The sequence below is a fragment of the Cyclopterus lumpus genome, chromosome 7 (genome assembly GCF_009769545.1).
Source record: "Cyclopterus lumpus isolate fCycLum1 chromosome 7, fCycLum1.pri, whole genome shotgun sequence".
Lineage (NCBI taxonomy): Eukaryota > Metazoa > Chordata > Actinopteri > Perciformes > Cyclopteridae > Cyclopterus > Cyclopterus lumpus.
This window is the reverse complement of record NC_046972.1, coordinates 16,189,003-16,216,240: the sequence shown is the minus strand read 5'-3', so window position 1 is coordinate 16,216,240 and position 27,238 is coordinate 16,189,003. Positions and strand designations below refer to the sequence as shown.

The window sequence follows — 27,238 nt, the reverse complement described above, 5'->3', positions numbered from 1 at the left end:
TCACCAACAGGGAAACCTCACTGCAAAGCAAACATGACCACATTGCATGCAAAAGGAGGAGGGAGAATCCCTTGGATACAAGCATATTATACATGCTGTGACAGCCCCCTCATGGTGTGGCATCATGTAAAGTGTCTGGAGTTCCCCACAGCTTACAAACTGGTCCACAATTGATGCTTACAAAAAGGAATTTGCTGTTTTTCCCTGGGGAGTAGAGATAAGACGACCACGCATTCACACCGTGTAGCTCTTACTGCTCATTTTATAAGTGCGAAACAACGTAAAGCTTTAGAAAACAGTAAATTACATGATCATGTGTGATAGCGTGTAAATGCATGCTGCATAGAAATCCTTCACAGTAAATCAAGATAAGGCATGAAAGAAAACAGAAACGTGCAAGTGTCATTCAGAACATAAACCACACTGCCGCAATGAATCCATTCACATTTATGGCAACAACCTGACAGTTTTACAGACGTGCAGCCAGTGCAGTTTGTAACAGAAATCATCTGAGACAGACGAGTAATGAATAAACATCACAATCGAAAGCGGTTCAAATTTGCGCCTTCTTGAAGCCAAAGTGTCAAATATACATCAGGAATGTCAGTAAAGAAAATAATTACTTTCATAACAGCAGCAGTGCATTTACTTTTTTTCAGGCTACAAGAGGCAGCTCAAACTGCAACTTCAATCATATATTACTCCACACAGTCTGTACAGTTGAGACAAATCCAACTGGTTCTCTTCCCCTTAACCTCTAAACATAAAAGTAGTTCAGCAGGACCAGAAAACTAGAAGTCCATTGTTGGTGGTTAACATCCAGTGTTCAGTCGGTACTGTCAGTATTTGTTGATCCCAAATATCCGTACTCCGTGAAACTGAGGCAACTTTGGGAGGAGGACACTAAGAAGGGAGCTTGTGTTGATGAGGAAATGCGTGGGATCATATTTTGTGTAGAAACTGGCGAGAATATACCTGCATAAAGAGAAGAATAGTGTGAATGTAGCATCAACATTTACATTGAAGCACCAAAAACATGCATGGCAAACAAGTCTCAAATTTGTAATAAAAATTTTTTAATCTCCAGCGTTCAAGCAACACCTTACAGGTTAATGTCTCATTCTGTATGATGGTTAAGCATAGTTTCAGTTTCTGTGACAGTTTGAAGAAGTTATTGAGTTTAAAAAGTACAGCAGAATGCAACAAACTAAAATATATGTTTACATTTTGTGTTTCTCAATTGTGTTTGGGTCAATCCTTGTCGTTAAACAAACGTGATGAATGCAACACACTTTAAAACCTGCATTGTTTACATCCTTGTTTAAAAGCTAGCACTCATCTTTCCCGCCTGTGATGGCACCGTGTTGCTATCTTTATTACTGCCACCCGTTGATCGGTAGAATAGTGTGAAACCATTGGTGTATCGTGTCACCCATGGCCAAAGGTTTTGAGAATGACAATCATTGGTTTTCACAAAGTTTGCTACGTCAGTGTTTTAAAATCTTTTTCTCCGATACTCTATGGTACACTGAAGTGTCAAAGGCTTTTATTGACAATTACATAAAGTTTATGCAAAGAGTCCATTTTTACAGTGTTGATCCTTCTTTTTCAAGACGTTTGCAATTTGCCGTGGCCTGCTGTCACTCAACTGTTGGGCCACATCCTGACAGATGGCAGCCCATTCCTGCATACTCAATGCTTGGAGTTTGTCAGAATGTGTGGGTTTTTGTTTGTGCCTCATGCCTCTTGAGGATTGACCAAAAGTTCCCAATGGGATTAAGGTCTGGGGAGTTTCCTGGTTATGGACCCAAAATGTCGATGTTTGTTCCCCGAGCCACTTCGTTATCACTTTGGCCTTATCGCAAGGTTCTCCATGATGCTGTAAAAGGCATTGTTGGTCACCAAACTGTTCTTGGATGGTTGGGAGAAGTTACTCTCAAGGATGTTTTGGTACAATTCTTTATTCGTGGCTGTGTTTTTCGGCAAAATTGTGAGTGAGACCATTCATGCTTGTACACATGAAAAAAGTCTTCGCCTCATTGTGCGTGCAGATGCACTCACACCTGTCTGCTGCCATTCCTGAGCGAGCTCTGCACTGGTGGTGCACCGATCCCGCTGCTGAATCTACTTTAGGAGACGGTCCTGGTGCTTGCTTGACTTTCTTGGGCGCCCTGAAGCCTTCTTCACAACATCTGAACCTTCTTGAAGTTCTTGATGCTCTGATAAATGGTTGATTTACTAGCAGCAATATCCTTGCCTGTGAAGCCCTTTTTGTGCAAAGCAATGATAATTGCACGTGTTTCCTTGCAGATAACACTGATTAACAGAGGAAGAACAATGATCTCAGGCACCACCCTCCTTTTAAAGCTTCCAGTCTTTTATTCTAACTCAATCAGCATGACATAATCTCCAGCCTCGTCCTCATCAACACTCTCACCTATGTTAAAAATGCAGTGGAAATGTGTTTTAGGGATTACGTTCATTTTCATTGCAAAGATGGACTTTGCAATTAATTGCAATTCATCTGATCACTCTTCATAACATTCTGGAGTATATGCAAATTGCCAACGTAAAAACTGAGGCAGCATACCTTGTGAAAATTAATATTTGTGTCACTCTCAAAACTTTTAGTCATGACTGTACATGGGTGACACGATACACCAATGGTTTCACACTATTCTATCGATCAACGGGTGGCAGTAATGCACAAAGATATCCAACACAGTGCCATCACACGCGGGAAAGAACAGTGCTAGCTTTTAAACAAGGGAGTCCACAGAAAATAAAACTGCTCCATAGTGCTACAATTATTTTTCTTGCATCAGTTTAAAGTCCCATTGAAACCAAAGTAAAAGCTATATATAAGTAAAGCTTATTGTTACAGTTTAAAATGTTTAGCTAACAGAGCAATATCAAGAGAGAGATATGAGGAGACGTGTGTTTGTATACTCATGGGCAGAAACCTGGTTTTCACTTCCAAATTAATTTGGGTTGAGGTCTAATTCAATCAAGGAAACCGTTGCAGACTTTCAACCGACATTTGACACAAAGCGACCAGCGTAGTTTTGCCAACTCGGGCACTGGTGGCGTGGAGGGAGGCCGGGCGCAATTCATCTCTATGTCCTGCCCGCACTGAAGTGACAGAGCCGGTTGAATATCTGCAACTTTTCCCTTTTCCTCCTCATAATAGAACAACAGGTGACGGAGGTGTGTGTGTCTTGTAAATGTGCAACCCTCAACTGTTTCATTTCACGGTGAAATACATCACAGTATAGAATCTGAAGACGCTCTAAATTCTGTTTCACTTGTACATTAAAAACTGCCTTTTAATCTCAAAGGTTTGAGTGATTGTTTCTGAGTTGCTTTGGTAGTGCACTGTAGGTGGAATATAAGGAGATGAAGCAAGTCTTCAGTCTGGAATGAGTCTGTACATTTAATTGTTTATACGATTACTGGCATTTATTTTATTCAGCAGTTCAACACAGTGAGACAATCAGATGTACTGCAACAAGAAGTGTTGTACAAGATGCACTAATGTTTACTCTCTGTCATCGTTATCATAATAAATTAGCTGTGTGAGAACAAAAAGCTAGACAGGTAAATTAGCTTTAAATTGTTCCCAGATAATCTCAAAACAAAGGCCAGAAGATTCCCAACAGCTTGAACAAGTGAGTGACAAAGGCTGATTTAGCAATCAGAATGGAAGAGACACCGCAGACTGTCCATCTCTGCAGAGGACCTTTCAAACATACTTACAGAACAATTGGTGAGATAGTGAGGAATTTGCGTGAAGATGTGAACTGGACACCGTAGTCCATCTGTTCCCAGTGTGTGAGGAGACGAGCTTTGCCTTGGTCTGGTGTCTCAAAGGGAGTGCCCTTCACTGTGTGAAGAAACAGGTACATCACCTGCAGAGGACCAACCACAAAGACAGACCGGTTTCCCTCCAGTTTGTAGTTTTCAAGAAGTAATGCTCAGACTGCATAGCTGATCATTTTCATTGCTTAGGGGGCAAGTATAACAAAGTGAAAGTAAATAGGGCTGTATGTAATAATAATATCATGATATATTGATATCATGATAGCCAAAACCACCAGACACAGGAACAGCTTCTTCCCTCTGGCCGTCACTCGGTTGAACAATTAATCACCTCCATCTGCACTACTTGCACTATCACCACTTTCTGCACTACATCCCCATTTCACTGCTGTTGTTTATATTGTACATACATGTTGCTATTGTTGTCTTTATATGTATCCTGTTATTTGTAATTTAAATATGTACGTACGAGGAGAGCGTACGTGAAACCGGAGTCAAATTCCATGTATGTGCACACATACATGGCCAATAAAGCTGATTATGATTATGATGGATTATAATAGCTAATTCAGAATGTTCATGACCTGATCAATCATATTGATTCAAAAATCATGTTAACATCTGAAATTAAAAGGAATAGTTTGATATTTTGGGAAATGTGCCTTCTTGCTGAGAGCTGAGTAGATCAATATCACTGCATATCTGTCCATTAAATATGAAGGTGGAGTTATGACACGGTTAGCTTAGCGAGAGAAAAGAAATATTAGTAACTGCTTCCGGCGAAGAAATAGTCAGCACATAATCCCTGTATTTAAAACTGAAATATATCTTAATAAACTTGCATTCTTTTTACAGATCAAACAAATCATATATACTGTGCTAATCAACGTGATTTTGAGGTGCTGGTTAAGTGGATATTCATGAACTCTTGGACAGATCCAGGCTAGCTCCTTACCCCTTTTCCTGTTTTGTGCTAAGCTAAGACACAAAAGTGAAGTGCTGATCAGTGTGAACTTCAATGCAAGTCCATCAAAATTAAAACTACAGCCTAATATTTAACAGCCAAATGTGAATGTTTATCGAACTTGTCTCGAAAGAAAGCGAATAACCGCATTTCCCAAAACGAAAAACTATTCCTTTAACTTATGGCAGTCGTGATCATTGCTTTTTTAAATTTTTCTAATGCCCAAAATGGTCTCACACAAACAGAGATACGACATAGAATAAATACAAAATATTTATTGTCACATATATTTCAGATGTGTAATAAATTCAATATATCTCTGTCTTTAACTGACCAGGTTGTGGATGACGTTAGTAAGAGTCCAGACGAGCGGTACAGTGAAGAAAGGAATGCTGAGCAAGACGATGTGCAACACGACGGTCAGCAGCAGGTAGGTGAGCCATATTCCTCTGCTGTTCATCACCCTCGTGTTGGGGTTCACCTCGCTGTGAGCCACGCCCACATTCATCTTAAATACAGAGGAGAGACATGTAAGAGTTCAGGATGCTAAAAACAAGCGGCACCAACAGACTTTTTAATCACCTGGGACCTTAGATACCAAACATGATGTTAGCAAGCAAGCTAAAGCTTAAACCTGATTGCCGAAAACAAATTAGTGCTAGTAGTGATGAGGTTGATCTGCTGAAATGTAGTTTATAAGTCATTCCATCACCAAACAATACAGATATAGGTATAGTTGCAATCATCCCACTCCAGTTAATTTTCATGTTTGTACTTATAATAATAATGTATGCATTTATTTATGAATATATGCAAAAGATCTATGCACTTCTTTAAAAGATGTCACATTCATTAGGACCATCAAGAGCCGCAACTAACAATTATTTATTTTGTATTGATTAATCTGACAATTGTTTTCTTGACTTCTTAAAAATCCTAGCATTGTCCAAAAAATAATAACGAAAAGATTTTTACAATGACATAAAACAATGAAAAGCTGCAAATTCTCCCATTGGAGGAATTTGCGCCAACTAAATATTATCTACATTGTAGAACAATCCACTTATTATCTTGATTCATCGTTTAGGCTATAACATTTACCAAAAATCACCCTCACAGTTTCCTAAAGCCCAAATGGATGTCATGAAATAACTCTCCAAAACCTAAAGATATTAAACGTATTATCACAAAAGAGAAAGTAAACGCAGCAAATCCTCACAGTTGTGAAGTTGGTGCTTCAAAACTGACTGCTGATTAGTAAATTACTTTGACAAAGGTAAGTCAGTTACTTAATTAAAAACTAATGTGCACTTAGACCTACTTTGCGACTGTTACTACTAACAACTGTATAACTTTTGTGGGCCAGGGGGGCTGAAACAATCAGTCGACATGCCTTCAAACAGAAAACTGAGCAATGTCTACAATAATTTAGTTATTCCAACATGTAACGTTACTAACCTAATTCAGCTTTTCAAATGCGGACATGTGTTTCCTTTATATCATTGCACATTGAATATGCTGGTGAGAGACATATTCTACTGTTTGATGGTGTAACGTCAAATGATTAAGCAAGAAACTATCGCATCTTAATTGTTACATCAACTCTGGGTGAAATACTCAAGAAGACTCCGCCCGACTGAATTATTATGTGTGACTAAACACGCGCTTCCTTCCGTTTAGGACTTCACGAACGTTACGTCACTCAGCTAGCGTTACAACTAACGTTAACCGCAGCATTCAGACAACAATCGGCACCCAAAAAAAACACTAAAAAGCGACGATAACGTTTCATTCTTAAATATTACACGAGCACATAACAGTAAATCCTTCACACAAAACTCAAATTGTAAACGTTCAGCTCAACAGTTCGCTTTAAATGACACAACGGGCTCATGCTAGCTGTTAAGCTAACAGTGTCGCTGCTGTCTACAGGGTGACGCGCTAACGTTCGATCAACGTGACGTTGGTCGGGATGTAACGGCTGCTCACCACATCACTACTGAAGGGGTTAAACGATCAACCCTGATCAATTAGCCTCTCCCATTCGGCATTTTGAGGTTTTAAACCATAACGTTTAAAAAAGAGAAAACTTTACCTTCCTGTGTTGTCGTAGCTCAACAGGAAATTCCTCGTTCTTTCTTTGACCCCGCCCTCCTCAGTTTTGGGCTGGTTCCGTTCTGCTGTGACAGCAGGACGGCTGACAAAACTCCCGCCTCTGTCCACCTGTCCTCATCGGCGTCAGGTGAGGGGACTGCGTACGTTTTTAGAAAAGAGTACTTGGTCTCCAATAAAGTCTCTGGATCCCGCAGTGAACGTGAGCAATAGCTTTGACGTCACTGTTAATTCCCAATCCCGGATAAATATTTTAGCACAACAACTCGATATAGACATGAGTGTTGATTGTGTATGTTTCTGATAAACTGAAGGATGAAGTGATCCTTTGGGTTGAGAAAATAAAGGACTTTTACTTAAGTAAATGATCTTGATACGTCCGCTGGCGATATTTGCTTTTGAGGTGCAGTTTATTAGAAAAAACCTATACAAGACAAATGACAAATGAATTACGTTTTAGAAAATAGTCTAAATGGAACCTTTAACCTTTGCAAAGCACACCATTTAACACTAGACAATAGTGCACCACAACCAATTCTAAACATGATCTCAACAGACTAGAGGTTTAGTGGTTCATGACTGATGCCATTCTGAAGTTGTTGTAGTCATGTACCATACTAATGTAATGTCAAAGCCTGCTATACATTTTCTATGTGCCAAAGAGCTCAATTGTTGTGCAGTTTATGAAATAAGATATATTTCATTACCCAACAGAACATGAAGTTAAAAAGAGCTTCACTTTGATCAGCATTAATACGTCAGTCAAAATAATATATAACATTCTGCAAAGGAGCATTCGGTACAATAAGTACTTTTACTTTTCATACTTTCAATACATTTTGCTGATATACTTTCTGCACTTTTAATTAATACAATTTTAAATGCAAGACTTGGGATTTCTACTTTTACTTAAATCTATATGAATGCTTCCACTATTGATTGTGACCTCATACAGTAATTAGTGATCGCTACTTTATTTGAATATTATCAGAGTAACTGTAAATGCAAAAGAACCAGTAAGGGAGTGTGCCATTTGTTTGTGCTCACTACTGAACATTTTAACATAATTGAATTACTTGACTGAATAGGGGTGGACGATATGGATAAAATCACTGTGAATTCATTTTATTTCATAATATTGATATAAATCTTGAGAACTTAATTGAGTAAGGAACCAGATGGGAGGGGTTGCTGTTGTTGGCGTATCTAGCAAAATAAGTACCTGACAAATCAAGATCACATTCATAAAACAATGTGATAAGTAATGCAGGGAGGTTCGCTGGGTTAACACTTCACATTCCGAGATTTAATGTTATATTTTGTGCACCAGCTTCTCACCTAAAATCTAATCAATCTACACTTTGAGCCACATGTTGCATTGAATGTCATTGTTGTGGAGCTCACAAACAAAAATGGATGCTCCATAAGCCTTTGAGCAAATATTTCCCAAAGTACCACTTGACAGGTTTGTCTTGTCTTAAAGTTGCCTTGCAATAGTTTAACTTTGCATCCAAAGAAAGAGTAGTAAAGTAAACTCTAATCATGGAAAAATTAATATTATATATATTATATATAATATTATTAATTTTAATACATGAGATATATAGCATGGAGGACTATTTTGGATGAGGGAAAATGACTAATTCAGGGGGGCAAAGGATAACAAAAACTCACAGGCTTTTACTGACACGCTGCATGAGCGGTGTGTAAAGTATATAATTAGGGAAGTGACGTCACAAATGACCCTTGGATTATAAGCGCGGGACGACCTGAGAAACTCTGGTTTGCTGAGTCGTCATATATTTAAGAATGTTTTTATATGGACATTTTATTTGTATATATAATAATGTGTGTTACAAAATTATAACCAGTTCATAATCTGCTATTCATGCTCACAACGTAATAAACTCTTCATTCTGACTTCTGGGCCACATTTACTTCATCGTGGCAATCAAAGATCAAAAACAAATGCTAGACCTCAATTGTTTGTTTTTCTTTAGGATGAGCATTACAGCTTCACACAGATGCTAGTGCGCCTTACTGTTCTTGTTATTTTATCATTTATTTTCTTTTGTCTGGGCAATTTATTTGAGCATATCATTATTCTATAAGAAAGGTACTAAATACCTAATTTGGGCTTTTACCTTCAGTTTTTACCATCAAAGACAGGATGAGAGGTTTGGTTGAATGATATTAAGTCAGTCGGAATGAAAACAAACTTCTTTGTTGAGCAATCTGGTACCTTTACGCTAAGCCCACTGCTACTTCCTCTTACCCCACCTTCCTGTTTTACCATTGAGTTACTACTAATACAGCATTACATCATACGAGTGAAGGAACTCCACTGAGCACTATAATAGAGGCACTGACTGGGAGGAAGTATGCAGGAAGCTGTGGATCTCCGGAGAGCAACAGGAGTGTTTTAGGAAAGCACAGCTTCCTCCTCGTCTCAGCATATTTGTCTGGGAGTTGTTTTGGGTATATTAGTTAACACAAAGTGCAGGAAACTTCCTTAGATTACTAAATGAGAAATTGTTTATCATAATTGTTTTCAGTGGAAGGAACAATCGGCATACACAAATACTGTGACATCATTTATGAACCACAACACATGATGAGGAAAGTCATATTGTCTGTTAGGAATATTTTATTTACTCTGCAAAAAAAGGACAACTGATTGGAATACATTTTAATAAATAAATAGAATAAATATGATTTGAATAAATATGTTAGATAATAATTCCATTGGAAATACTTTCCATGTATACATGGGAGAAACAAGAGTGGAACACTTTTGTAGATTCATCAGCCACTGAAAGGCTGTACTTGAGACTTGGATCAATGTGATCACATAAGAGATTCTTGTACATTATTATAACAGTTGCATGTCAGTAAACAATTCATGCACTACATGCATTTCTGAGCCGAGCCCTCTGTGTGATGAGCCGGATCTCCAACAGCAAAGACTCGAGCGCTGACGATGGAGAAGGAGAACAGTCTGTCCAGGATGTGGTGGCACATCAGCTCTTCTTCAAACTGTGTAATGGGGTGAGTCACTTCTTTACTGGTGTGGGACTCCTGTAGAATCAGAGAAGAAGAAAAAAAACATTAACAGTTTTGTCTGGTAGTATCTGAAAAAAGCTGCACAGATTTCTGGCTCTGATAAAAGCTGTCTCTCCCAATGAATATTGGGTTATTTTGGGAACATTTATTTATTTATTACCATAATGTGATTCATCCCGACTCTCGTCTTCACACATTTTGTCATGTCTTGGTGCAGTTTCTGCATCTTCGGCTTCACTTTGCTGGCCAACTCTGAGCAGCTTTGAAATCCAGCAACCGTCTCCACTGCAGAGATGTAGCTTGTTAGGACGTTGAGTATCTTCCCAAGACATGTCTGAGGAAGGACAGAGGAAGAAGAAGACTTAAAATCACATCACAATCAACAATTAACTTGTTGCTGTCACTGATAAACTGTTGCTTACCGCAGGCTTCACTTTGAGGTTCTCGGGGTCACACTTATCTTTCGCCTCTATCCAAAGGAGTTCAGGGGTGAAATCTGTCACATCTACGGATCCATTTTGTGCCTGTAAACCATTTCAAACAAACATGCTCAATAACAATGCTGCATTATATAAAAGTAGTAAACATGTCAATCAGTAAATGCCAGTATAAACTGCATATTTTAAGTCAACATGTTGTGTAAATGTGGTAACATTCATAGTGCTGTGTGCTGTTCAATACGTTATACTAAGTTGTATTTTGATGGTTGGATCAAGATGTTTAATTTAAAAAAAATGTATATAGTGCTGGTAACAAACATTTAAAAAAGTGTTTCCATTCATGCCTTAACATAAAACAATTTTGTTGAAAGCATTACATTCATACAAAACACATTATGAGGCTTTATCGAAATGTTATTGCCAATGTTTTGTAGCGTATTTGGCATTTTGCATTAATAATTCCAAAATATTTATTATATTATAAAAAAAAACGTACCTCTATTGAAACAGTGCGAGCAACGTGATTGAGCTCCAGAGAACTGCTCCGCACATCCCCGCATGCATCGTGCTGAGTGTGTCTGGGCGGAGCGCAAGATGCAGTCGCGAAAAGCAACACCAGAGCAGCAAAAGACGCGAAACAAAAATTCATGTTGTTTGGTGGTAGGTTTGTTTGGATGAGCTGTGTTCGGCCAGTGCCTTCTGCTGTGAGCTCGACCCTGTGGGTGATGTGATTATTGTGATGGAGTCGTGCTGCCTTTATAAGGGTGCAGTGTGGGGTTTTCTTCTCAGGTGAGTTCAAAGTCCAGTGCAAATTAACATAGCGATGATCGCACAATATGAGGTCAGCATAATTACATCATATGAGGTAATTGTCGGTTAACAGAAAAAGGGAAGAAGAGTAAAATATACAAGCCGTCGAATATCATTGTCTACTCTAAAATGACTCCATTGCAAGTAAATTCCCATGTTATCAGCTAAATATGTACTTAATATTGAAAGTAAAAGTACTCTTTATGCACAATTTATTATTTCAAGGTGTTATAGATTGTTATCCTGTTTCTATTGTACATGTTAGAGCATTTTCATATTGTAGCTCATCCATGTTTAGATACTTTGTAGCTACTACTGTATATTAGTAGTAATATACTATATGTCAGCATAGCATGTTCTTATATGTAAAAAGTAACTAAGTGTCAAATAAATGTAGTACAGTACATTTGCCTATATGAGATGGATTGGAGTCGAAGTATAAAGTAGCATAACACGGAAATACTTAGATAAAGTACAACGTTGTACAGAATTGTAAATAAACTATACTTTCCATCACTGAACAAGATGATGATTTTGTGTTGTAATCGGTAAAGTTAAATTAACGGTGGGCTATTATGAACAAAGTTATTTATATTTAAATATTCCTCTTTTTAATTGAATATATTTTCCTGATCTCAATTTAGGATTGATTTAACGACATATATTCAATATTCTTATTTGAAATTATTTACACCTGTGATACAACTCAAGTGTGTGTGATATAAAACACGAGTGTGACACACCAATTAACAGTAATCTGTCCTATAATCAGGTTTCACATCGATGTCTGTGTCGAGGAAGTGAGATTAACCTTTACAATTCAGGGCGATGATGAACTTAATTCTCCTGACAGATTGGACAAACTTTCCATCTGTGTCCACAATCTGCCCCTCTTGAGCACCAGAGAAAACCCTTTGCCTTTCAACTGAAATTTAGTTTTATAGAGAAAGGAAATTACATGGGAATGCTTAAGATATTTTTCTGCTTCCTTAATCCTCCCCATTTACGTCCTTTATTGTGGTAATATGTCTGTAACTGACTCAGTGCAATAAATGCAAACAAATTAATGAAGCATACTTTCTTGTTATTTATTTATTCATTTAAAATGTTGGTAAAGGTGGAAAGAGTACTGATAGCCTTCTAATCCTTCAATTAAAATGAACAAAGAATACATGTATGTAGCCTATGTTGCTCAATTGGTCACTTTTACGGTACAATCACCGAAATGTTGCGCATGGACTATCTTAATATTAAAGGTATTTGTAGTGTCAAGACCAGGACTGGATTCATCCGGTTTGCAACAGCAATACATCTCAGATCTCAAAGTCAGACGTCCACTCACTGCCTCAACCGCCACACATTTACTTCTTGCCTCACTACACAAAGTGAATATTTCTTCCTGTTGCGCTGAACGCATGGACATAAATTATTAGGCACAGAATCGCCCAAGATACTGAGCTGCATAACTCATATTCTTTATATTTTGCCCTGAGCCACACAAACCATCAAGCACCCGAGCACCTGAGTTTGGACTCATGGTTTAATGCACTTATTGTAAGTCGCTTTGGATAAAAGCGTCAGCTAAATGACATGTAATCTAATGTAATGTAATGTAATGCACCCCAGTGCCCCAATACCATCCTTGCTCATGTTTGTTTTGTGTCCGTTTATCTGTGGTAACAATACCAAGGTGTACAAAAATACTGCATTACAAGTAAAAGTCCCCCATTTAAAAAAAATTAATTGACAGCTAAATGTACTTATTTATTATTAATATTATTACATTTTTCGGATTAATGAAGCCGGCAAATACATTTATACATGAGATTAGCAGTTTTTAAATGATTTAATCTATTAAAAATAATGTTGTCAGATACATGTTGGGAGTAAACAGTAAACATTTAGTGCAGTGGATGTACAGATGATCAAAATGTGAAACATCACTTAATTGCACTGTACATTTAATTACCCGATTAAATGTACTTAGTTTCTGAACCCTCACAAAAACTGCGGCTGTTGAACGCACCCATGTTTGCTCCGGAAGTGTTTAGTTTTGTATTGTGTGTTGTTGTTGTGAATGAAGTGAGCATGGACTCCTGTCGTGTCACAAGGAGAGGTCGGTTTAAACTTTATATTGACCTATACAATTATTTTCGGTATTCATGAAAAATACCCTCTTCATTATTGAGTCTTGAAACGGACGAAATGTGCACGTGGCGTCAGTTTCTGTCTGGTTCGTGCTACCTTTAGCCAAGTTAGCAGCTAGCTAACTAGCGTTAGTTAACCGTCAACGCTCGCGGAGTAAATAACAGTCAGTTTATCTTTCTGTCACGTGGACACATTTAGGTAATAAATACTATCTTTGGCTTCGGGGACTGTTGTGAGCAGTTATCTATACCGATGGAAGCTAGCTACTGATAGCTAACGTTAAAACGAGCCTGAAGATGCAGATCGGTTCAATGAGAACACATAAGGAAATGAAACAGATGTAACCTATGGGATAGGGAGCTATTATTATTTATTTACACGAGTTGTTTTTCATCTGCAGGTTGATTTAACCTACTCATCATGAACTTTGACGGTCTCGACGCTGGGATGGGTGAGTACCCACCCAGCCTTCACGGGACTCTGGAGGCGGTGATGGAGCCCTCCATGGACCCCCACCTCAACCCCAGTTTATTGCAGGGGGTGGAGCTCGACCCAGAGGGACTCGCAGTGACCGTTCCCGAGGCTGTGCACCTCATGGAGGGGATGTTTTCCGAACTACACAGTGCAGTTTCAGAAGTTGGCATCCCAGTCACAGCAACACATTTTGATCTCCAGGAGGAAATGCTCTGGATGGGAAACCACAGAGTAAGATGATGTTGTGGTTATGATGGAAAATAGTGTCCAAGGACAATGTATGTGCATGTTTAAAAAATGACACAGTCTGCCTTATGATTAATGTCATTCCATCTTATTTCTTCATTCTTATTTTCAATCAATCTCTTTAGGGTCATGTAACCTCATTCTTTGGACCGACAATGGGCCGCCATTCTTCTTTCCAAGCGCATGCATCAGACGACATCCGACACATTCACAGTTTGGAAACAGGTGTCCTGTTCCTTTCGAAGTGCAACCTCAAATGCCACACTCGTGGGGGCCTTGTTATGTTTGATTACCCGTAAGTGTCACAAAGTATTGACAGGGACTACTGTTCTTGTGCTGAGAGTTTGTTGACAAACTGCAGTTGTAAAATATTGTATTTGCTCACATAATTAATTATTGTGTATGTGTACATTTCAGATTGGAGGAAGGAGCTGATATGCACAGTCTCCTCATGACTGATAACAACACCGTGCTCATGGGTGGATTGCAAAACTACGCAGTTGAACTTGACTTGAATACGGTTCAAGAAACCCAAAAGGTGAACAATTATTTTATTTAAAGTAAAATAAAGGCTGCATTTAAAACTGAAAGCTTTTGAAAAATGTAACTTAATTTTAGAGAAATTAATTTAACTGAATTGTCCTGCAGCTTTAAATTCAGTTTATTTGGGTGTCAAGCAATGTCAATCAAAAGAGCCAAGATATTATATTCTTGTCATGTAAAAAGAGAAATGTGTGTGCAGGGACTTTATCTGTGGTTATTGAACCACTTATTTTAGCTCATTTCTCCTCTACGTTGGGCAGTTAATTAATGTGTTAGGATTCTGATCATATTGGGCTCTTAGGTTTATTTCTCTGTGCCTTCATTTCGGATGCGAGTCGGAACGTTTGCTCAAAAGATCTGAGCTTTGTCCCGTAGTGGCGCTTCACATCGCTGCTTTTAATATCACTGAACATGAAACATAATGCTTTTGAACTGGTTGTGGGAATAATAAACACGAGTCTGTCCATTATTGTTTAAAGGCTCGGGTTAAGCTGTCCACATTTTTCTTTTTGGAGCGCCAAATAAAATCACTTCTTTGACTATCGGGTCTCTGTCGGTGAATATGGCACTCGAGTCGAGGGCGACATTTATCGGAATACACATATGTGATTGGCCGAGTAGGTTCACGTAAGATGATTTACAACGCGTGTTATTGGTTGGTGTGTTTCCTGGACCGCTGACCGAGAGCCGTAAAGGCTAGAACAGCTGTGTTGGTTAAATAGAACCGATCCAAGAAAATTTAATAATTCTCAATTATTTTTCGGTCTAGGGTCCAGAGACAACGGTGTCTGTGTCCGGACACGGACCGTGGTCTGCCTGTTAGTGACCCCTGCTATAGATCGAATAACATATAAGCAAGTGATTGACTGTTTATTTTCTTGTCCTGTGTTCTTGAAAGTTCACTGTTGATGTGCCCGGAGTGGCAATAATGCGCCAAACTGGTCGTTTCTTCTACTGTGGACACACTTCTGGCAAGGTAAGGACAACTTGATCAAATCTGTTTGTGAAAGATGTTTTTTTTATGACTTGCATAACACTCACATTCACTCTCCGCCTTATAAACAGATCACCCTTCGGGACTTGCGTAGCTTCAAAACGGAGCACGAGTTTGATGCATTCTCTGGCAGCCTTTCAGACTTTGACGTTCATGGAAACCTTCTGGCTGCGTGCGGATTCTCCAGTCGAGGAATGAATGGGTTGGCATGCGACCGATTCCTCATGGTGTATGACCTCCGTATGATGAGAGCAGTAACACCACTTCAGGTGCATGTGGACCCCCTGTTCTTGCGCTTCATTCCGACCTACACGTCACGCCTGGCGATCATCTCACAGACAGGTATCAGCCGGGGAATGTGGGGTCATCCTCATACAACTGTTCTGTAATCCGGTTCCCAAACTTTTTTTCTGGGAACTCACTTTTTGAATCGGGAGAAAAGCGAATTTGTGTGTAAATCCTGACCATTTTACTTGCCGTTTCTGCATCACCTTATATTATCTTGAATATGTAAATCAGCCACTTCCAAGATGTAGACATTTGATAAATTACAACTTTGTTATAATACAAAAATAATTATGAATGAGACCAAATACATTATTTTAGATTAAGTTAACATGCTCTTGTTTGTTCTTCTCACCAGTAAAACAAACAGTATGTATGCTTGCCTTGCATTTTAGATTCAGCTTTATAAGTAGGCTACAATTGTCCGAACATTACGAACATTCAGGCTCCTCCATGTGGCTCAAATGTGTACTGCAGATATAAATAATAAAAGACTAGGGAAGAAATTAGTTGGCAACTCTGATAAAATCCCCTGCACTGTGGGTCCTGACCCAGTCTTCGGGAATGACTGCTGTAGTTAATTTGTTTTTCGACCTTTTTCTCTTTGAGAGTTTGGTTAGTAAACGTGACGCATGCTCTTCATTGTGATAACATCAAGATTTGTATTTAACATCACACTCAAATAACTAAGGTACAACGGAAGTTTCCTGAATAGTGTTACCTGAGAAGGCTACATCTACCAGTATTTAGCTTTATTGAGTGAAAATGTTTCCTCAATACTGACACGCATAGCTTGAGAATAATGTTACACCTCCTGTTTCTTTGTCCAGGTCAATGCCAGTTCTGTGAGCCCACTGGTCTCGCCAATATGGCGGATATCTTTCACGTCAACACCGTGGGCCAGGTGCTCATGAGTTTTGACGTATCGTCCAGCAAACAAGCCTTGGCCTTCGGGGACTCTGGGGGATGTGTGCACCTGTGGTCTGATGCTCCAGAGGTTTCATTTAATGACTACTCCCGAGAGACAGAGTTTGCTCTGCCTTGCCTTGTTGACACGCTGCCTCAGCTGGACTGGAACCACGATCTGCTGCCCCTCTCGATTATCCCCACGCCACTGACCAGCACAGAGCATCTGCTGTCGGACTGGTCCCCAGCAAAGGCTACACCCAGCCCCAGGTAACAGTCACAAGTACTATGTCGTTACCCCAGCTGTAAAGTAATAACCACTAATGGCAACAACACTAACAGTATTCCTCTGCAGAATAGAGATCTATTGTTGTCCACAAACTTTTAAAAAACGCATACAATTTGCGGCAGAAAATTGTTCCCAGCAAATACACCATTTACTCCAAGCTGTTTTAGGAAATACATTTATTCTCTGTTAAAAAGGTTACCAATATTTGTGAGAAGTTTTTAAAGATTGATGTCTTCAGTGGGAACCCATCAACTTGGGACTGAGTGCCACAGACAAGACAGGGAAGTTGGAAAGTACTGAGAGACAGACGAAGGTACCTTGGATTGTGGTGTTTCCATGGGATTTGTCGACAATAGCAGAAATAAACAACATCACTAGTTTTATTAAAATATAAATCTAGGATGTATAATTTTACAGCGCACTGTCACCGTTAGGAACTTATTCCTTTCCCTTTTCTGCAGTCATGGTTGGCCAATTCTCCTGAAGTGATGTCAGTGTTACTTTGTCACATCTGAAACTATGTGAAACACAATGTGAGCTGCCAGACTGAGACACATCACATATAACATCAAAAAAATGATAAAATCTGACATGAAATTAGTTTTCTATGATTAAATAAAATTATTCGATTTTGGCAAATGTGCCGGAAATTGTAATGTTACGATACTAACATTGCAAATTATAACCTCTTTAAAGTGTCTTATTACTCAGCGCTGTCATATGGTACTCATTCTTTTAGTGTAACAAAAAAGCTAGGAGTGTATGTAACTTACAGCATTTACCTAGTGTCTCTTGTTTTCTGCTGAAATACTCCCATTTATTAAAGGATACTTTACTTACTTTAGTGTTATACAATAACATCAAAGTCCAATTCAAATAGATAGCCTTTGGCTATATGAATACATTTACAATTATATTAGTCTTTGATTCTAATTGCAGTGTCAAACTGTAATTTATTTTCACTTGAAACTGCTTCAAATTAACAAAGCATACAATTCATTAGTGAACTTTGGCTTGGATGACTGCAGACTAATTGCACATGACCCGTAAACTGTGTTCTCGTACCTCAGAGAAAATTGAAAAAGTAAGAAAATTGGTGAATCCATCTCCTATATCACTCATTCAAGCCACAAATTATGAACAAATCTGTTTGTTCTTTCCAACAGACGAGCTCCTCCCGTGGACCCAGAAATCCTGCGCGCCATGAAAACTGTTGGGTTCATTGGCTATGCAGCAAATCCTCGTACCCGCCCTCGGAACCAGGCATGTCAAAAACACACAATGTAGCCTTTCGTTGTTTTAAAGCAACAAAACACATGTGAACGACCTTAGTGTTGTCATTTCCATTATATTCAGGTTTAAAAAACAAAATGTTTTTCTGTGTTGAGTGTCACATTCATATATATATATATTTCAATGATCTAATATCTATATCCTGTCTTATTTCAGGTTCCCTACAAAATTAAAGATGTGGAGCTTGATTATGATAATTACAACCAGGTCCCTGAATCACCAATTGGACGTGATGAAGAGCCACACCTTTACATGGTGCCCAAAAAGTACAGAAAGGTTGGACTCTGCATATTTATCATAGTTTTCATTCAATTCAGTTTATTTTGTATAGCCCAAAATCACAAATGACAAATTTGCCTCAGAGGGCTTTATAATCTGTACACATACGACATTCCTGTCCCAGGACCTCACATCGGATCAGGAAAAACTCCCCAAAAAATAGAAAAAACCCTTTCACAGGGAAAACACCTTCAGGAGAGCAACAGAGGATGGTCAGAAGCAATAGATGTCATGTGTACAGATGAACAGCGTTTACAGAGTTACAACACATTTAATGAATATGACAGAAATGTGGGGCTGCACGGTGGTGTAGTGGCTAGCACTGTCGCCTCACAGCAAGAGGGCCGCGGGTTCAATTCCCGGTCGGAGCGGTCCTTCTGTGTGGAGTTTGCATGTTCTCCCCGTGGCAGCGTGGGTTCTCTCTCTTCCTCCCACAGTCCAAAGACATGCTGCAGGTTAATTGATCTCTAAATTGCCCATAGGTGTGAATGTGAGAGTGAATGGTTGTATGTCCCTACATGTGCCCTCGATGGACTGGCGGCCTGTCCAGGGTGTCCCCTGCCTTCGCCCTATGTCAGCTGGGATAGGCTCCAGCGCCCCCGCGACCCTAATGAGGATAAGCGGTATTGAAAATGGATGGATGGATGGATGACAGAAATGTATGAATAATTAGTAGTAGGCATGGACCACGATCCAGATTTCCACAATCCATGAAACATAAAAAGGAAGAGATGAGAAGGGGGGTGTGAAAGAGGCCAGACCAATGAGGTCAGGCCTTTTTGAGGCAGGAGGCACAGAGAAGGAAGCAGGGCCATTGGGAAGGAGGCCAGGTCTAGGCCAGAGGCTGGATGCAGGAAGCAGGGGCAAGGACCAGCTTCAGACACAGCCAGGTCCGATGGACCCTATGACACGTGAAGTCACAAAGACTCCGGGAGGAAGTAGAGTTAGTAATGTGTAATGGAGAGATGTAAATTCATCCATAAGTAGAGAGAGAAGAGGAGATAGGTGCTCAGTGTATCCTAAAACATCCCACAGCAGCCTATAGCAGCATATCTAGGGGCTGGACCAGGGCAAACCTGATTCAGCCCTAACTATAAGCGTTATTAAAGAGGAAAGTCTTAAGTATACTCTTGAATCAGGTGACTGTGTCTGCCTCCCAGACTGAAAGTGGAAGCTGGTTCCATAAAAGAGAAGCTTGATAACTGAAGGCTATGGCTCCCATCCAACTTTTTAGGACTCTAGGAACCACGAGTAGCCCCGCATTTAGTGAGTGCAGCTCTCTAGTGGGGCAATATGGTACTACAAGCTCCTTAAGATATGATGGTACATCACCAATCAAGGCTTTGTAGGTGAGGAGAAGAATTTTCTTAAATGTGATTCTTGATTTTACAGGGAGCCAGTGCAGAGCAGATAATACAGGAGTAATGTGATCTCTTTGCCATGTAAAGGGCTGTTGGAAAAAAATAATCATCTCTACTGTGTATACAAATATGTTTAATCTTTGTGCTGGATCAGGTCACAATTAAATACTCTAAACTTGGACTGGAGGACTTTGACTTCAAACATTACAACAGAACCTTGTTTGCTGGTCTGGAGCCTCACATCCCAAATGCCTACTGCAACTGCATGATCCAGGTGAGAAACTAGGAAGGTTTCTAGTGAATTTGATTTTGAGAGATTATTTAAAAGTTGTTTTTCTTTGACCAATGCTCAGTTGTTGTTCTCCTGTTTCTGTGTTGGTCCATTAGGTGCTATATTTCCTGGAGCCAATCCGGTATCTAGTGCAAAATCATTTGTGCCAGAAGGAGTTTTGTTTGGCCTGTGAGCTTGGCTTCCTCTTCCACATGTTGGATTTGTCACGAGGAGATCCATGTCAGGTAGCTGTTTGTTAACGTTTCTCTAAACATATGTGATACATTTATTGTATCATGTGTAGATTTCCTAATCCGACCTCTCCAACTCCTCAAGGCCAGTAACTTCCTCCGAGCGTTTCGTACCATCCCAGAAGCCTCAGCGCTGGGTCTAATCCTCGCAGACTCAGACGAGCAAACAGGGAAGGCCAGACTCGGTCGCTTAATCCAGAGCTGGAACCGCTTCATCCTCACCCAGCTCCACCAGGAGACGCAGGAGCAGGAGGGCCCACAGGCCTACAGGGGAGCCAGCAGCAGGTCAGAGCAGCCAACAGAAATACAAAACAGAGTCTGGCGGTATTCTAGGTACAGTTTAGAGAAGATGTGAAGATGATCACTGATGTGTCTGGCACATTTATGCAGTTCTCTGGGTTCTTCTGGTGAGTCCGCCATCGGAAAACTATTTGGATGTGAAGTTGAGAACAGCAGCCTGTGTCGCTGTGGCAAGGAGACGGTCCGCTCCTCCCTCTCGCTGCTCTTTACCATGCATTACCCTGAACAGAACTCTCAAGGTGAGTTCAACGTACTCTTTCACTGTTATAAAATAGTCTTGTGCAGCTATCATGTTCCTCAAGCTCGGCTCTGAAAGACAAGTGTATGGATAACCTGTGGCCAATTAAAACTAACAAATAATAGTTAACTGTTGACAATGTACTCATCGCACTTTGACTCGTCAGAAAAAACTATAAAAGAATACGACTTTTCTGAGATCTTGAAGAAAAGCATCTGTCTGGAGCAGAGCACTCAGGCGTGGTGTGAAAACTGTGAGAAGTATCAACCCACAGTGAGTTACATTCAGGCACATCATTAACTCACAATACTTTTGTAGTCTTATTTAAGTCTTTTCTGCATCACAATTGTTTCTGTGTGCCACTTTAGGTCCAGACACGCAACATTAGATGTCTCCCAGATGTTCTGGTCATCAACTGTGAGGTAAACAGTGCTAAAGAGGCTGAATTCTGGAAGGTTCAGGCGGAGGTAAATGACACTCATTTTGGTTTTATTTCCATCCCGACTTTTTCAAATACACGTTATTTAATTCATAACATGGTTGTCGTTATATATAAATACATTACGTAATTGTTTGTTTTTCTCCACAGTACGCCTTCAATAAGGCCATGCAGAAAGAAAAAATGGAACCTGCTAAACCTAAAGAACCCCCCCCACCTATGCCCACCGAGTGGTGCTTGGAGTAGGATCTCTTTTGATATAATATAAGAAATTGTTTTGCATCGTTAATTATTTCTGTTCAATTCATGGTTTTGATTAATGATAGAATGAACGGTTTCATCTATAAAACATCAGAAAATATATATATATTTGTTTTAATGCCCATCGCAATTTCCCCAAACGTCTTTAAAAGTCCAAAATTATATAAAAGAGAGAGAGAAGCAACACTTATATTTGATAAGCTCACATGTTTGGCAAAAATGGATTTGAACAATTAATACTTATTTAATACAATTAATACTCGTTTTCATGAATTGACTTATTGACTTTAATGTCACTGTACATCCCATGCAGCGGGGAGGGCACATGCAATATGGAGGGCATCACCTTTGACACGCGGGCGGAGGATCTGCGACACGTCTGGATCCCTCCGAGTCTCAAGATGTCCATCAGCAAAAGTCAGGGACTGGAGATCGGCAGCTGGCCGGAAGGAGAGGAGGTGAAGGAGAAAGATCTTCATTAAACAAAGATTTTTAATCTTGGATTTAGCTTGTGTGTGTGTAAAGATTGGCATGCAACTAACAACTTGTTACATGGTTTCCTATCAGTTAAGTACTGAGGAAGAGGAGGAGGGCGCTTCGGTCTACGACTTGGTGGTCACGGTGCCTCACATCCTGGATGCTCGCACAGGTGGAAACTTGGTTGCACACATCAAAGTAGGAGAGACCTACCATCAAAGAAAAGAGGTGAGAAAATACAGTCGAACAGATAACTGCTTCTGCAATGTTCAGACAAAGTGACGTTGAGGTTCTACTCTGGATCAAACCTGTGTCTGTTTCAGGGAGTCACACATCAGCAGTGGTACCTCTTCAATGATTTCTTAATTGAGCCAATTGACAAGGTAAATATTTGATTTAATTTATTCTAATGAGATGACATGTTTCCAGTCATGTTAAAGTATTATGTTTTTGTTTGTCAAAGACTGAAGCTGCCCAGTTTGATGTGAGCTGGAAAGTGCCAGGCATTCTGTATTATGCCAAGAGGAACTACCACACCAAATACGACCTCCGCAGTAAGTTTTAGGACAACAAATCTGGTTAATTTACTTGTTTGTTTTTTTTGCATTAATTAATTTGCGTGCTCATGCTTTGAGGTTTGTCTCAGTTAAAAATCCCATAGATGCCAGCGTGCTGCTGACTGAGGCCTCGTTGGCTCGGAAGCAGAGGAAGAGTCATGCCACTTTCATCCCCCTCATGGTCAGCGAGATGCCACAGGCTGGTGAATTGGTGGGGTTGGACGCTGAGTTTGTCACACTCAACCAGGTGTGTCTGCATTATGATGCCACTGTCTGTTTACCTCACTCTGTCTGTCACACAGCATGTTTACCAGAAACCAGGTTACTCAGGTTACACAGGTAGAACATGTTAAGAGGCTGTAGTAACCTGGATCCTGTAAAGCTGCGGATAATCAATGAATCATTTAGATGTCTTTGTTTGTGTTTGTCAGAAGGTGACTCAGACATGAACATACTGATAGTCCAAAAAAAGAGAAATATTGTCCTGACATTGTGAGAAAAAAAAGATAAGTCTTACGAGGTTTAGCTCAATGGAAACAATGCTTAGAGTATTATTATTTTTGTAATCTAACTATCTCTATATTGAACAGTGTGATAATGCTCGTACTGATACTGTTTGTTATTGTCAAGTAATCTTAATGTGGTAAGTAACCTTGAATAAACGTCATGTCTGTGTGTTTGCAGGAAGAGGCAGAGCTTCGCAGTGACGGCACCAAGTCGACCATCAAGCCCAGTCAGATGTCTGTGGCCAGGATCACCTGTGTGAGGGGTCAGGGCCCCAACGAGGGGGTTCCCTTCATTGATGACTACATATCGACTCAGGAGCAGGTGAGTGTAAAACAGCGGGGGAGGGGGAAACTCCATTAACGTAACCGAAGTGTTGAATGTCGTAGAAACATGATGCACCTGACAAATAAACTATTACCCAGGGATGACACTCTCGATCACGCCCTCTATCGTGTTGCCTTGATTGTCATTAAACAGTGTGTCCTTTTATAAGTAATGATAATACACTCGTACACAATGGAGGATCATCTGTTACAAGTTCATTCAAGAAGAAGATAGTTGGTCAGACTGCAGATCAAGCGATTCTGGAAAGTTTTGCTTTTCATCAACAGAGGTTGAACTGTTTCTTTTGTCTACTTTTCGATTCCTGATGCACAAGAAGTAAGCGTCACAGAAAATGTCCTGATCTTTAATTGTGCTTAGATATTGATGATTGATCACTCGTCCCTTGTTAGACAAGCAGCTATACTGAGTACTGTCTTCTAACTTGATAGGAAAGACTATTTGTTAGTTGTGATGAAAGCTGCAAAGTGAAACATTAACCCTGTGAAACAGCCACTCTTGCTATAGACCCCTAACACTTCTGAATGTCTCTTCTTCCAGGTGGTCGACTATTTGACACAATATTCCGGCATCAAACCAGGAGACCTGGATGCAAAGATTTCTTCAAAGCATTTGACCACACTGAAGTCCACTTACTTAAAGCTGCGCTTCCTCATTGACACAGGAGTTCGTTTTGTTGGTCACGGTTTACAGAAGGACTTTCGGGTTATTAATTTACTGGTATGTTATTTCACACACTTAAAGTCTGGTAGTGCATACATAAAATGACTCAACGAAACACAGGTTACTTAAGTCTGTTTCTTTGCTGTTTTTAAGGTTCTGAAAGACCAAGTCGTCGACACGGTCTACCTGTTCCATTTACCCCGCAAAAGGATGATTTCGCTGAGATTTCTCGCCTGGTACTTTCTAGGTAAGTTAAGATGGCTATGATCGGTATTCTGCCATAATTAACAGATCACACGACTACATGTAATGCGAAAGGGTTGGTAAATCAGAGAATTATCAGCCAACTACAGTTCCTTCAACTCTATGGAGCTTTGAAGCATCTTTCACCACATCGTTTAGTTTTTCTGGCCGGCAACTTCACTGTTTCGTTTAATTCTCGCCGCACTAATAGTATCGTGGGTTTGATTAAGCTGGTGAACGTAGTGGAGCATTTAGCAGCTGTAGAGTTGGTAGACCACAAACTGAGCTGAAAAGAGAGAACATTGGTTATACATTCATCAGGTGGACAGACATGTGACTCCAAATAAATGCTAATATTAGAATGTGATAGTGTTTTGTTTTCAGCTTGTTTCTGCTGTCGCAAAGTGATCAAGAAAATCTGTAGTTGTACCTTTTTTAATGGCGAAGACAAAAAAAACTGACCAACACAGATGCAGGGCCGAAGCAAGTGAGCACATGCACGACTGCTCCCAATGATTAATTTATCTGATTTTTCTGTGGACAGGCGGGTAGCTTAAACCTCAGTTGGTCAATTGCAGTTAAGATAAGAAGATACTATATTATTGTACTGCATGGTAGCTAAGTTCCAGTGCAAAGAAAGAGAGACATTAAAAAGCAAACGGACACAATAAATAATTACAACAGCACGCACACACAAAAAGAAACGTGTGAATTAAAAAATATATATTTACAGTGAAAATGTATGACATGCACGATATGAGCTTTGTAAAGTGACAGGTCATTGTTGAGATGCAGCCTGAATGTCCTTTCTCTTTGTGGCTCCTAGAACTCAACATCCAGGGGGAAACCCACGACAGCATTGAGGATGCACGCACCGCTCTGCAGCTGTACAGGAAGCACCTGGAGCTGAGTCGCGCAGGGGGGAATGACGAAGTGAGGAAGGTCCTGAAGGGACTCTACGAAAAAGGTCGCCAGCTGGACTGGAAAGTCCCGGAATCGGAAACAGGAGATGGTCAAGGTAGCCCAAAAAGTACGACGCAACATTGAATTAAATGCTGATGTTAATAATGTAATAATGAGTTCATGAGAAACTTCTGAGTGGATTGAAAGCACTCTCCTTCCTTCAACAGGTGCTGCTGTGTTTCCCTCTGTGATGGGGCTGTAAGCTGCACTGTGACATTCGTCGCTGTGGAGAGTTTTGATTGACATCTGCTAGTTCAGTTAGTGCCATATTTTGTACTTTTTTGCAATGCGTACATTGTACATGAAGGTCTTTGTTGCCTGTACAGTCCACTTCAGCGAGGTGACGAAGCAGTTTTAATCATGTCAACATTTTTACTTTTTGTCCAGGAAAAGTTTTTGGAAAAAGGACATTTGTATCCTAATGTTTTTGCCCTTTTTTAATAAAAAACTGAATGCAACTTGCTTTTTTGGTGCATGTAAATAAATAAACTTATGAGCACAAGAAGATGCATTGTTTCATAGTGGAAAATACACTTTACATTAACATGCTATTTCTGAAAAGTCTATTCAAATTGAACAGTTAATTTGATTTGTCTGCTTTGCAGTAGCGCCGTCCTCAAGCTAAGAAATTCCTAGTCACCTAACACTCAAACGATATGGCTGACTAATTAATTAGGGAAGTTCAATTAGGATCTCCTATGAACAATCGTAGTCGTCTATCCAGCCTCAAATTCCCCTCCTGGATCTTTCTGTTTGCAGCCACTCATGTGAACAGACATCCTCCTCAACACGACCTCTGTATGTCAACTTGTTGCAACTTAAATCTAAACAATTTAATGTAAAGGGAAAAGGTCAGATGCTTTGAAATAACCCTACAGCAGTGAAACTGATACAATATTGTACTTTTTACTCAACTACATTTGAGTTATAGTTACTTAGAGTAAAATGCTGCTCATGTCACTATTAGACAAGGTAATTTATGATAATTGGTTAGGCCGATGGAGACATTTTTAGTATTTTAACTTTTGATACTTTATAATTCTAAAGGAAAAAAGTATTTCAATGTAGGACTTTTACTTCCGAGTACAAATAAACATACACCATTAAATTGTATTATTGTTAGTTATTTGTGGAAGAGATCTTAACAGTTCTTCCACTACTGAGGTCGTCTTCCACCAAACCTCCCTAAAGCTGCCCTCTGCTGGCTGTGTTGGTGTTTCATGACGCACTCTGTAAAAGAATGAATGAGTGGTGTTGAAGCGTTTGCATGGTCAGAAGACTAGAAAAGCACAAGTCCTTTTACCTAAAGTCATAGTATTGCATGTCATTAAACTGACAGTCTTGTATAGTATGTCATAAAACAAACGTAAATGAACAGTAAAGTGTCAAAATCTGCCATAGTAGAATTTGCATCAATCAACACTACCAAGTCAAAGTTGTGTCTAGTATGTCAAAAAATATTGAATAATGCAATAGGTGGTCATAAAAATGTAATTCTATAGTATGTCATAGAAATTAAAGTTAGTAAAGTATGTGATAACAGTTGATGTCATGACATGGGTAATGGTATCGTCTAAATACACCATATTATGTAAAAGTGATGATGTAGGTCATGAAAAGCCATACAAAAGTTATAGTATGTCATAAAATGTCACGAGTATAGTGTAAAAATATAAAATAGAATTATAGTACCATGAAAA

At 39.6% G+C, this 27,238-nt stretch overlaps 2 protein-coding genes across 4 annotated transcripts; one reads left to right on the top strand and one right to left on the bottom strand.

Annotated features, from left to right (window-relative positions):
• Positions 1–244: 244 nt before the first annotated feature.
• On the bottom strand, positions 245–7,043 carry ormdl2 (ORMDL sphingolipid biosynthesis regulator 2). 2 transcript variants are annotated; one of them, XM_034536724.1, is made up of 4 exons: positions 6,879–7,043; positions 5,118–5,291; positions 3,757–3,908; positions 245–975 (listed from the first exon to the last, which is right to left on the bottom strand). In XM_034536724.1, exons 2-4 carry the CDS (start codon positions 5,289–5,291, stop codon positions 840–842), a joined length of 462 nt encoding a protein of 153 aa, XP_034392615.1. In that variant the 5' UTR covers positions 6,879–7,043; the 3' UTR covers positions 245–839. The 2 variants fall into 2 exon arrangements, with proteins under 2 accessions (XP_034392615.1, XP_034392616.1); XM_034536725.1 differs by having other exon boundaries at positions 6,773–6,884.
• Positions 7,044–13,219: 6,176 nt separating this feature from the next.
• pan2 (poly(A) specific ribonuclease subunit PAN2) lies at positions 13,220–25,996 on the top strand. Of its 2 annotated transcripts, none has more exons than XM_034538418.1 (26): positions 13,220–13,324; positions 13,757–14,061; positions 14,202–14,371; positions 14,494–14,614; positions 15,518–15,595; positions 15,685–15,955; positions 16,729–17,074; positions 18,260–18,356; positions 18,543–18,662; positions 20,181–20,300; positions 20,414–20,542; positions 20,634–20,833; positions 20,939–21,087; positions 21,253–21,359; positions 21,455–21,553; positions 21,676–21,767; positions 22,100–22,244; positions 22,354–22,491; positions 22,587–22,646; positions 22,727–22,817; positions 22,910–23,067; positions 23,505–23,648; positions 24,210–24,389; positions 24,486–24,579; positions 25,402–25,593; positions 25,706–25,996. In XM_034538418.1, the coding sequence occupies exons 2-26, from the start codon at positions 13,777–13,779 to the stop codon at positions 25,738–25,740; spliced, it is 3,621 nt and encodes a 1,206-aa protein (XP_034394309.1). In that variant the 5' UTR covers positions 13,220–13,324; positions 13,757–13,776; the 3' UTR covers positions 25,741–25,996. The 2 variants fall into 2 exon arrangements, with proteins under 2 accessions (XP_034394309.1, XP_034394307.1); XM_034538416.1 differs by having other exon boundaries at positions 25,402–25,605.
• The last annotated feature ends 1,242 nt before the right edge of the window (positions 25,997–27,238 follow it).